This window comes from Pristis pectinata, chromosome 14, assembly GCF_009764475.1.
Source record: "Pristis pectinata isolate sPriPec2 chromosome 14, sPriPec2.1.pri, whole genome shotgun sequence".
NCBI lineage: Eukaryota > Metazoa > Chordata > Chondrichthyes > Rhinopristiformes > Pristidae > Pristis > Pristis pectinata.
Genome location: NC_067418.1, coordinates 31,932,982 through 31,946,257, shown reverse-complemented (window position 1 = coordinate 31,946,257; position 13,276 = coordinate 31,932,982). Strand labels below are relative to the sequence as shown.

The window sequence follows — 13,276 nt, the reverse complement described above, 5'->3', positions numbered from 1 at the left end:
TCTACAGAGCAGTGTATAATTTGACATTCTTATTTCAAATTCTTAAAAATGTAGACTTTATTCATATCAAGTCAAAACACGCAAATAAATTAAAACTTTAGGTCGATGCTAGTTATTTGTCAAATTTAGTCAATGTAAAGTGTTCACTAATGTGTGTTTATCTTCTGCTTCAGCAGTGTTTTGCTTTACATTTTTGCTTAAATAACAAGTAAATGATTCACATGATTGTTGTGCTGACATCTGATTGGTATTTCATTGTCTCATGCATCATCTTATCAACAAAAATGTGAGATCAATATTATTAAGCAACTATATAGAACAGAATGTAACCTGCAATCTGAGAGGCAAATCCATTTTCAGGTAAAGTGTAAAATGAATATTTTGAAGGAGCTCAAGAGTGAGTTTTATGTATAAAACAATTGTTCAAATGTTTCAGAACTTTGCAATTGAAGATTTAGTGATTGTCAGTGAGGAAATTGCTGACAGAAATTTAGGGCAAATAAGTTATAACTAATTATAGTTACTTCAGAAGAAATTTAAGTCAATCATTGCAAAGATTTGATTTAATTGGCTACTGCAAATTACCCTTCCTATAAATAAATGATGAAAGAATCAAAAGGGGAGGTTAGTAGATATGTGAGAAAGAATAATGTTCAGGGCGATGGGGGACTAGACAAGGAATAATGGAATTGTTGGGGTTGCTCTGCTTGGACCCAGCATGGACTCAGTTGGCCTCATGCCCTCCTTCATTGTTAAATTAAGAATGTAATCTTCCTTCATGCTTTGGATAACAAAAAGCAGACAAATAGATCACATCATCATAATAGGAAGGTGATAGACATAGTTTTTTTGAATGCTACCTTGTCTGTTTCAGTGTTCTTCATGATACTCTTAACACTTATGCATATTGACCACCTATGGATAAATAAAAATAACTGATTTTAACCATATTGGTGCCAGGTAGAATCAGGCTAAATAATTCATTCTGCCCTCATTTACAGGAAATCCTTAAGAGGCCAGAGTCCTTGGAAGAAAATGAGCATTGCAGTCGTTGACTTTGGATCATTCGCCTTGGGTAAAGCTGAACCTTCAGCTAATGAAATGAAACGATTATCCACAGAGATCACAAGGGCATTAAATGAATATGGAATTGTGTATCTCAGAAACACTGGGATAAATGAGGAGCAAGTATGTATCCATTTTAATATCTAACTTTATATGATATGTTTAGAGTATTGCTGTATTCTGATATACATGGTGTGTAAAATATTGTGACATTTCTTACTCTACTATGTAGTATCTAAGTAGGGTAAGTAAAAGTGTAATTTAATTTTAATTTACATTTATGTTATTTTAAAATGATGTTTATTTGCTCGCTAATCTGAGATGTTAGTCCATATTATTTATAATAACCTATTTTGCATGTAACATCTTTCTTTTTCAATCTTTTATTAGTTTCCAAATTAATACAGATTAATATATAACATCGATGTTTGTACCTGTAATACAAAGAGATCAGGAGAGCAATCATGGCATGGATAATCATAAAGAGTAATAAGACATAAAAAAAAGCTGTAGATCCCACGATCTCTTAGTAAATGAATATAATATAAAAGAAAGGAAAGAAAAAGATTTATTGTGTATATAAAAAAAGAAAAAAAATCCCCAAACAGTAAGAAAAATTATAAACAATGTATCAAACCAAACTAAAAAGAAAAATTTCAAAAGAAAAAAAAACAAAAAAAAAATTAAAAAGACTGGACGGAAATTTCTCAGTATAAACAGAGCAATATTATGTCGTTAACTCCATTCCTCTAAATTGGAAAGTTATTGAAGAGGCATCTATATCATGTGAAAATATTGAATAAATGGACTCCAAATATCTTCAAATTTAAGCGAAGGATCAACAGTACCACTCCTAATTTTTTCCAAGTTTAAACATGATATAGTTTGAGAGAACCATTGAAAAGTAGTAGGGGGTATTGGATCCTTCCATTTAAGCAAAATGGATCGTTTGGCCATTAATGTAACAAAGGCAATCATATGGTAAGCGGAAGCAGATAAATGGCCAAACTCTATCCTTGGTAATCCAAAAATTGCGGTGATAGGGTGAGGTTGTAAATCAATATTCAATACAGTTGAAATAATGTTAAAAATGTCTTTCCAATATTTTTCCAAAAGAGGACAGGACCAAAACATATGTGTCAGAGAAGCCACATTCGATTTACATCTGTCACATATAAGATTTATATGGTGATAAAACGGGCTAGTTTATCTTTTGATATATGGGTCCTGTGAACTACCTTAAACTGTATCAATGAGTGTCTGGCACACATTGAAGATGTATTAACTAAATGAAGAATTTTCTTCCATGTCTCTGTAGGTAAAGGTGTTTGGAGTTCACTTTCCCATTCATTCTTAATTTTGTCCAGTGATTCTGGATGTATTTTCATAATTAAATCATAAATCATTGCTATCAAGCCCTTCTGATAAGGATTAAGACCTAAAATTTTTTCTGTAATTTCAGTTTTGTAAGGTGTTGGAAAAGAGGGTATAGTAGTTTTTTAAAAATTTCTAATCTGCAAATATTGAAAGAAGTGTGATCTAGGCAAATTATATTTGTTAAACAGTTGTTCAAAAGATGAAAAACAGTTATCAATGAATAAATCATGAAAACATACAATTCCCTTCCTTTTCCATATAGAAAAAGCTGAGTCAACTCTGGATGGTTGAAAGAAAAAAATTAGATTGAATGGGACTTGACAAGTTAAATTTATTCAATCCAAAAAATTTACGAAATTGAAACCATATTCATATTGTATGTTTAACTATTGGGTTAATCATATGTTTACTTAATTTGGTAAGTGCAAAAGGGAGTGAAGCTCCTAAAATAGAAACTAATGAAAATCCAAGTACTGACTGATGCTCAAGGTGTACCCATTTGGGACATTGAATTACATCTAAATCTTGTATCCAAAAAATTAAATATCTGATATTAATTGCCCAATAATATAATCTAAAGTTAGGCAGGGCCATACCACCATCCTTTTTTAGTTTTTGTAAATATTTCTTTCTTCACCTTGGGTTTTTATTCTGTCAAATATATGAAAGAATTTTAGAATCAATAGTGTCAAAAGAAGATTTCGGGATGAAAGTTGGAATTGCTTGAAACATATACAAAAATTTTGGTAAAATATTCATCTTAACCGCATTAATTCGACCTACCAGTGATAAAGACAGTGGGGACCATTTAGTAAATAATTGTTTAACATGGTCAATTAAAGGCAGTAGATTAGCTTTAAATAAGTCCTTATGTTTCTTGGTAATTTTAATACCTAAGTACATAAAATAGTCAGTTACTAATCTAAAAGGTAATTGCCTATAAATTGGGGTTTGCATATTTAATGGAAAAATTCACTCTTATTAAGATTTAATCTATAGCCAGAAAAAGCACTAATCTGATCTAGTAGTGATAGTACTGCGGGGATAGATTCCTCTGGATTAGAAATATAATGTAACAGGTCATCTGCGTAAAGAGATATCTTATGAATCATTTCACCGCGAGTAATGCCACATATATTTGAAGAATCCCGGAGTGCAATAGCCAAGGGTTCCAAAGCAATATCAAATAATAAAGGGTTTAAGGGCAACCTTGTCTAGTACCTCGAAATAGCCTAAACAAAGGGGATTTTTGATTATTAGTAAGTATTGAAGCCATAGGTGTATAATAAATCAGTTTAATCGCAGATATAAATTTAGGGCTAAAATTAAATTTTTGAAATGTAATAAATAGATATTCCCATTCAACTCTGTCAAACGTCTTTTCAGCATCTAGTGAGACAACACATTCTGGAATTTGGGATGAAGGAGTATATATAATATTCATTAATCTCCTAATATTAAAATGTAAATAACGATTCTGAATAAATCCTGTCTGGTCTTCAGAGATAATTTGTGGAAGAACCTTTTCCAATCTAAAGGCCAATATTTTGGAAAATATTTTTGAATCTACATTTAATAAAGAAATAGGTCTATAAGATGCACAGTCAGTGGGATCTTTATCCTTTTTAAGAATTAAAGAAATAGTTGCTTCATAGAAGGATTGTGGTAGTTTACCCACTGATAGGGCATCTTTAAAAATTTTTGCTAACCAGGGAACAAGAATATCAGAAAAGGATTTTAAAAATTCGGCTGTATATCCATCAGGGCTGGGTGCTTCACCCGAGTTCATTGAAAATATTACTTTCTTTATTTCATCCTCCGAAATGGGTGCGTCTAACGTAGAACGTTCATTTAAAGATAATTGCGCTGTAACATCTTTAACAATTTAACATTTAAAGTGCCATATCTGATAATGTCTCACTTAGAAAATTTTATCTGATGGGCTCAAAAATCATGCATATTAAAATCACAGATGTACCTAACTATGTTACACCTGGATAAAGTTATGCAAATTTGTTTTTGGAAGGGACATTAGAGTCTGCAGGTGATGATGGATAGGAATAGACAGCTGAAAACACACTGGGGATTTGACCCCAGATATTGAGGAGGGATTTGTAAACGAGGAAACTGTGAATGATTTTGTGTTAGGGCCCCAAGTGGAAATTTTACATGAAAATCCCATTAATGTTTACCATTAGCCACAACTTCACATGTTCCCATAGTTTCTTAGATTCACGGAGAAAGGAATGAAGCATTTTACAGCAGAAAACCTTCAGTGGGGCAGAACAGTGGTGCATCTCAAAGAGCCGATGCGTCACACTCCAGCGACCCAGCTTAAATTCCAGTCTCAAGTTTTGCCTGTGTGGAGTTTGTACATTCTCCCTGTGGCCCCAGGGGCCTCTTCCAGGTGCTCTAATTTCCTCCCACATCCCAAAGATTTGTGGGATGGCAAGTTCATTGGCCACTATAAATTGTCCCCAGTGTATAGGTGAGTGGTAGTGTCCGATCAGGATCAGGATTAGTGTAGGATTCGTGTAAATGGATGCTTGATGATCAGCACGGACTTAATGGTCCAAAGTGTCAGTTTCTGTGCTGTGTGACCCTATAACCTATGACCTTATAAGTACTAGTAAACTGAAGACTGAATTATGTGGCAAATGTAGCTCAGCTGGGAGACACAAGAACATCACAAATAACCTGTACAAATAGAAGAGTAATTCTTATGAATCCAGTGAAACCCCATTGTTGCTATTGCCAATTATACAGCACATTTAATCGTAAACAATTGCTCCTCAGGTGTTTGGAACAATGGACATCTGCAGAAAGTTCTTTCTACTTCCTAAGGACATTAAACAACAATATGTCCAATCGAAGGACTCTGAGGTTCCAAACCATGGGTGGTATGATTTTGAGACTGAGAGGTAAAACTCCCCTGAAATTCTCATCCAGCAAAACCCTTTCTTGCATCTACTCCACTGCTGAAAGGAAATTTCACTGTGCAGATGTCAGAAAGATCATTTTGTGAATGTGGATACAGTAAGGTTTGACATCACAGCCATTCAATAACAAGCAGTTGAAAACCATAAATAACTTTGTTCACAAATAAAAATTCAGTCCAACTCTAGGATCTCTCCTATCGAATATTTCAAACTATCATCACTCAAACACATAAGCACAGAAAAATCTGAGCAGGAGTAGACCATTTAGCCCTTCAAGCCCACTCCATGATGCAATGGCCCACTCTTCTTTCTTCACCAACCACTCTCTCTCTTACAGCACTTTCCCATGTGTCTGCAGGAGGTACTACACCCGTGCTCTTATCTTATGGGTTCCCACAATTCAGAGAGCCAAACAGTTCTTCCAGGTGAAAAAAGCAATTCACTTGCATTTCTTCCAATCTTGTTCTCATGAAATGGTCTCCTCTACAATGGAGAAACCGAATCCAGATTGTATGGCTGCTTCACAGAACATCTCCATTCAGAGCACAATGGCTGTCCAATTGCCTGTCACTTCTCATCCAACTCCTATTTAGCTTGTGCCTTCCTACACTCCCACACTCTTTCAACCAAGCTCAGTGTTAGCTTGAGGAATAGTACCTCATCTTCCTTCTATGCAATTTGCAGCCTTCAGTGCAACAACTTCCAATAACTAATTTTTCAATATCAGAACTCACCAGTTTTGCTGAAGAGATATTAATTAAGTATTTTTTTCACTCCATTCACAGATGTTGCCTGATCTGCTGGGCATTTCCAGCATTCTCCTTTTGGTTTCAGGTTCAGCAACAGTTCCTACCTGAATTTCATAGCTTTAAGACATCCCTGTATTTGCTTCTCTCTCATTCTAACTGCTCTCATTAAGCTATTAATCAGAAGGCTCCATCAACATCTGGATCACCTGGGCAAACCTCAGAAATTTCCTTTGTTCTTTCTATCCCTCCCTCACCCTCTCTGTAATGCAAAACTAATTTCTTTACTCATTTTCCCAGTTCTGATGAAGTGTCTTCAACCTAACCTTTATCTCTGCATCTCTTAGCACAGATGCTGCCTGACCTGCTGTGTCTTTTCAGCATTTTCTGTTGAAAATATTACAAGTGGTTCCCTCATCCAAATCACTCATATATACTGCAAACTATGGGGCCCAAACAGAAATCCCTGCTGTTTCTGACCATCCACTGTCTGGCACTGTGAAAAGGACCCACGACTTCCCACTTCCTGCTTCAGAGTTAAATGTTTAAGAACTCGAGTTACCTTTATTCTTGGCAACCAAAATATATTTATGCAGTAGTTTTTAACAGTAGATTACACAGTATGATAATTGATAGCAATAGTGCTATATTGTCTGTGGAAGGAGTCGGATTAAAGAGGCAGATGGATTGAGCAACAATGAAGCATGGATGTTTAAATAAACAAGTGTAAATATTCTTCTCTTTACAGTTTAAATCCAGCACAACCCAAAGACCTGAAAGAAACCTTTAACGTGACAACATTTTCTGCAAGTGATGTAAGACTTTAAAATCCAGATTGGGATTGCTTTTGTATTCCACGTCAATGTCTATATGCCAGGAATGAGAGTTCAAGATGCGGTCTTGCTGTTGTGTAACTGGAGGAAATGCTACTCTCAAACAAAATGTGCAATCACACGAAAGCTACAGAAGACCTCTCATTTTTGTAACAGTTAGCCCAACCCTCAATTTCTTCAATGCAAAAGCAAAATAAAATCAGGAAGTGTTAGAGTTATTAAGGTGGCCAAACAGAATCTGTGCAGAGAAAAACGGAGTTAAGATCTCAGAGCAAATTTATATCACAGTATTCATAGCCTCCTCACCTCCAGCCCTTTTATACCCTTACCGTTAGTTTGTCTTGCCCTGGTCCAACCACATAGACACTATGGCCAAGAAAGCACACCAGCTCTTCTACTTCCTCACCAGTTTTTACAGATGGACCATAGAAAGCATCCTATCTGGATGCATCACAGCTTGGTATGGCAACTGCTCTGCCCAAAACCACAAGAAATATCAGAGAGTTGTAAACACAGCCCGGTCTATCATGAAAACTAGCCACCCCTCCATTGACTCTGTCTACACTTCCCATTGCCTCAGGAAAGCAGCCAACATAATCCAAGACTGTTCCCACCCCTGTCATTCTCTCTTCTCCCTTTTTCCATCGGGCAGAACATACAATAGCTTGGAAACATGTTTTACCAAGCTCAAGGACAGCTTCTATCCTGCTGTTAGAAGACTCTTGTACAATAAAGATGAGCTCTTGTTCTCTCATTTTACCTCACCGTAGCCCTTGCACCTTATTTTGTTTACCTGCACTGCAATTTTTCAGTAAGTATAAACCTATATCCTGCAGTGTCTTATTGTTTTTCCTCTCATACTACCTCGATATCCCTATGTTCAGAATGATCTGTCTGCATGGCATGCAAAACAAAGCTTTTCACTGTTTCTTGGTAAAATGTGACAATAATAAACCAATTACCAATTTATATTAGTCCAGAATTCATGGTCAGTGGCAAAGCAACAGTGATTATTATTGATCTGCAAAAACGTTCTCCACAACAATCTTCTAAATGTTCAAGTTTAATATACAGCTTGCATGTTTATTTCTTTTGCCTATTTCAGTATAAAAATAAGAATAAAAGTCATGCTTATTTTAGAAATGGCCTGTCAAGGATGTTCCCGAGTTCACAAATTGTCTGGAATCGCTCTTCAAGATCTGTGCGGAGCTATCTATCCGAGTTTTGAAAGTAATTGAACTGAGCCTGGGTGTTGAGAGTGGTTTCTTTGTCAGCAAGCACCAAAAGATGGGCAGTAAGTACCCATTTCAATGTAATGAAACCTGACGATTTCCTTGACGATTGAATAACCTGCCTTCTCTCACAGTTATGCATCACACATGTATACAGACTACTTGCTGAAGATAACCATAGGTCACAGATGGTTGTAGAGCAAGGTGTCATGAAGAATAAACAGCTTCAGGAGAGATGGGAAAGGGTAGAAATGTGAAAAGACTGAAAAATGATAAGATGACAATATGATTATGTAATTGGAAAATGCATCAATAATCAACAAAAAATAAAACAGCTGAAACTATTATCATCTGTTTTGCAGATTTTAAAAAATAAAGCAGTTTCAGAAAAATTATAATTAATCACTATTATATGATCTCTTAAAGGGAATGAAAATCTTTCAACTCTTAGAGCTGCATACTACCCACCACTACAGAAATCCTCTCTGAAAGAAAATCAGACACGATGTGGAGAACATTCTGATTATGGAACATTCACTTTACTATTCCAAGATAAATATGGAGGATTGGAGGTAATTGTGATCCTCCATTCAGTTTCCATTTTCTCTGCATTTACAACAAATGACTAAATTAAATATGGAATCTTCCAAAACTATCCTCAGAAGGAAATGAATGTTCATTTCCCGGGATGCAAACACATCAGTAGTAATTTGTATATTTTCACAACCACCTTGGCTTGCACTGTCTGGCCTCAGAGGAGAGCAGCAAAGTCTCTGTCTCAACAGAACAATACCAATGAAGAGGTAGCTTGCCCAGAGGTTTCTTGGCATCCAAAAAGATGTGTTGAAGTCGTCACACATAGTGAGCCACCCAGTGTTTCTTGTGAAGGCCTGCGATTGCAGTATTATATCGCACTCAAGGACTGATGAGTAATGTGCAGTTGGGCAGATCCTCCTTTCATCCACTCACTCACAAAGGTCATGCAAGCAAAAGAACACATTTGGGTCACGGGGTCTGGGTGTGGGGATCATGGCACACGAAAGGCCTGTTGAGCGAGGAAATTCAAGGCATCAGCTAGATGCTGACTGGAATCTTGAGAATCGGTTCAGACATCAGGTTGGGGAGGATTTGGCATGTGATTCATTGGTGGAGGGGGGTGTGTGGTTGGTTACCCAAGAATCAGCTGCCAGTGTGGTAGGTTTTGATTTAGAGTGCACGTTCCTGAAGTAATTTCCCAGAGCTATTCACCAAAGACAGGAAGCTGCTGAAGGAAGACTCCTTTAAGTCGAGCTACAATTAGTCCCACATGTCTGGTGAAGGACTACCACTGTATGAGTGGCCTGTGCCATCCATGGGTCACCTCTGAAAATGATGTCAGTGGCAGCCAGACATGTTTTGGACAATGTGGGATGATACTGCACATGCAGAAGGCTAAGGAAGAAAACCATGGATTTCATGGATTGTGCTTATGGTTTGGCTGCCCAAGGAAATTCTTTCCACTGCGCACATAAACATTGCACTATGTATAACTTTGTCAGAGAGGCAATATTGTTTCTGAACCAATTTCCCAGCTGCCCGGTGAAACCATGTAATCGATAGATCAAATGAGAAGAGGCATTGCTGTTTCATCCTGACAGGCATGGGGCTGACCTCTTCATCCAGGCAGGGTCACAGCTAGCAGCAAAACAAGTTATTGGCATTTCTTTGTTCCAGTGAAATGTTAAACTGAGCTGTGAAATCTATTATATTTTCCATAGGAAGGAATCCTGAATCTCTATGTAGTGTGTAAGCCAGGTGGACATCTGGGCTGCATCTGTAGGCTCTGGGAACCCACCATGGCCATTCAATTGAGGTTACAGCTCACTGATGCGACTTGCTTCATTAGAATGTGTTCCACTGTCGATCAGCAGTTGGCTTCCTCTAATCCATCTCGCCGATGCACATACACATCTCATAAAACTCTATTATTGGAAATTCCACATTTGTTAATGTCAATACTAATAGTGAAGTCAAACAGAATTAACAGGTGTGCTTAATACTGAGGTAACTAAGTTAGATATTCACTGGGAAACAATAATTTAATGTTTCTCCCATGATTTAAATTAAATTTTAAAAAGTGAAAAATAAAATAAAATTATTATTGGATCTGTTAATCCACAACCCTTAATTAATTACATTGGTGTCTTATTGCTTGTGATGTGCTGACATACATCCTTTCTTTGCAATAGATTTCATTTTCCTCTCCAATCATTGCATTTGTTCACATACACTTCATACACATTTACAGGTAATATACATGTTCATATACATGTAATGCTCTACATAACAAAATGAGTGGAGGATGGGGAGGAAATTTGGAAAGAAGGTTAAAATAAATGGGAACAAAGAAATGTAATAAAACCAGATAATACCGGAGGTACTCAGTAGGTCAGGTAACATCTGTGGAGTGAGAAACAAAGAAACAAGTTACCATTTCTGAGTTGTCTCCAGAACTGAAGCAATAAATGTGATTGCTGCTGCTGTTTAACCACTTTAACGACCTGTGTTATAGGTAATGTCCAGGTCTGGTCAGTATATCACTGCTCCCTACCTTCCAAACACAGTTCTTCTCAACATAGCCAATCTTCTGCAGAGGTGGACATCTGACAGATGGATTTCCACAGTGAGTGAAACAGCATTCATTTTTATAAAATCGTTGGAAATTTGAAATAAATTTAGCAATGTTTCTGTGCATTAGCATTATTGAATGACCTTTAAAACATTTTCTCCACATTAAGAAATGTATTAACATTTATTTCCGTGGCAGTTTGAAATGTAGCCATTCCTATTTTGCCAGAGAAATGTTTTTGCTCTAAATTATCCATTTACGTCTTTGAAAAAGTTAATTTCAACTGGGTTTTCCCACTTGAATGCATGTGCCCGTAAAGAGTGAAAACAAAGAGAGTGTAAAGTGCGGAAGGGAATAAAAGCAAACAAGAATGCAAGAGTGAGGCGGAGCGTGACACTCCCTTTCATGCACTGGTCAGATCAACAGTGGCCAAAGTAGCAAAATGCAAACATCAAAGGGAAGAATTGTAATTACCTCACTCCTTTCATGATCTCAGAATGTCCCAAAATGCTCAAATTCAGTACCAACCTTTGAATTGTTGCCACTGATGTAGGAAAAAAGGCAGCCAATCTGTGCACAACTAACTCACACAAAGAGCAACAAAGTAAGTGTGTTTTGGGTGTTGTCAAAAATCTGGTGTTTGCTGAGACATCGAAAGACTCCTTCCTTGGATTGTGCCAATGGGAACTTGGCTACCGTGTTGTTATACTGGTAGTAGAGTTTGGTTTTAAGAGCACTGCATATTTCCTCTTTAATGTTGTGGACAGATCTTAGCATGTCCAATATTTCAAATGTGGCCATTAAACATTGTTTACATTATGCAGCAGTGGATTTTATTTTTGATTAAGCTGGCATACCGAAGGCTTACAGTCACACTTTATACAGGTGCCGAGAATGAACCCACTGCTGCATAATGTAAAAAATGCTTCACTGCCACACACAAAATACTGGACGTGCTGTCCACAGTATTCTTTACATGCTGTATCTTCAGCTCAGTTGGCCTGCCAGTTAACCCTTCAGCTGCTGTGGAGACAGTGAATTCTATCAGCTAATCTAATTAATCAGGGTGTGCAAGTAAATGGATGTCAAAAATATATCTTTGAATAAACTGTATTGCACAGAATTTTCAGTGCGCCGTATGTCATTCGATACACATTCCAAACCAACCATAGTTATGCCCCACTCAAAAAAGCAGCTTTGTGTTGTACCTGTGTTCAAAGAAGACACTGAGTTTCTGATCGCAAGCTACTTTACCTCACAATCCCACTCTCACTCTCCCACTGTCTATGCCCTCCTGCACTGTTACAATGAGGACCAACACGAGCTTGAGAAAAATCTCATCTTGCACATTGCAACCTTCCAGACTCAATATTGATATGTCCAAATTCAGGTAATTCACTCTTTCTAACTGTCTGTACCAGAACTGGACATTTATGTCTGTCATCATTTCGGCTCAGTTTTTTTTTACTGTCTGTGCAGCCTGGCCTGCTGTGCATGGGCCACAGCCTTGTTATTAGCAACACATACACCGACAAAGAAGCATAATCTGATGCTAACTACCACTCGAACTGCTACATTAACTCATTTGTCCTGGTTTCAAGCACACTTCCTTGTTAAGCTGTTGATCATTCTGTATGTAAACAAACTACTTTTTTCACATCGGTCCTACATTTGTCTTTTATATTTATGAGCGCTGACCCTAGCTTGCTGTATTTTGGACTACTGAGGCTCTCCCTAGTTGATAAAGTAATGTACATTTGGTTACAATAACATGTGCAATTTACAAATCATTTAAATTGTTGTTTCTTTTCCTCAGAAACATCGAGTCCAAATTCCACAGACTGAAGACGCGTTGAACAGAACCAGACAGTCACTGGTTTTCTTTGTTTATCCAGATCATGATGCAATAATCACATGTTGTGATGGACTGGACAAGTACCCACCCATCACTTCGCTCCAGTACCTAAAGGATAAACACCCAGATTTAATTAACTTGGAACTCTATCCATCCAGTGATTGAACATAATGGTAGCAAGCAGATGACGCAAGTCTTTAGAAATTGCAGTAAATTAAGTAAAATAATTTCTAAGCAAGCATAAATTAGAACTGAACAGTGGTTCAAATTTCTTCATTGGTATGTCTACAGTGGAAACGGGAAGAAATCATTGACTTTTAATCATTACATTTATCGTGTATTTACAGGTGTTTGGGAGAAGGCTGCCATGTTAGTTGCAGAAAATGAAGGGCCAAATTGTCCAACCTGATGTCAGTTCACCATTTCCTGCCCCACTGTGGCCACAACACACCACTCAGATTTTTTGATGAAACTGCCAAATTAATCACTGAGTTTAACTGAAGTTCCCTGCAGCGCATTCCAATGACTAAGCCCTCACATGTACCAATATGGAAACCCTTGGTGACATCTCTCAGCTGTGTACTTTGTTGAGAGTGGCCTTGTGTTTGCCCAAACCCTAAA

At 37.1% G+C, this 13,276-nt stretch overlaps 1 protein-coding gene across 1 annotated transcript; it reads left to right on the top strand.

Moving 5' to 3' along the window:
• Window positions 1-1,035: 1,035 nt before the first annotated feature.
• On the top strand, window positions 1,036-12,820 carry LOC127577978 (uncharacterized). Its single transcript, XM_052029686.1, has 7 exons — window positions 1,036-1,188; window positions 5,239-5,363; window positions 6,876-6,942; window positions 8,101-8,254; window positions 8,619-8,764; window positions 10,744-10,854; window positions 12,617-12,820. The coding sequence occupies exons 1-7, from the start codon at window positions 1,036-1,038 to the stop codon at window positions 12,818-12,820; spliced, it is 960 nt and encodes a 319-aa protein (XP_051885646.1).
• Window positions 12,821-13,276: the final 456 nt, after the last annotated feature.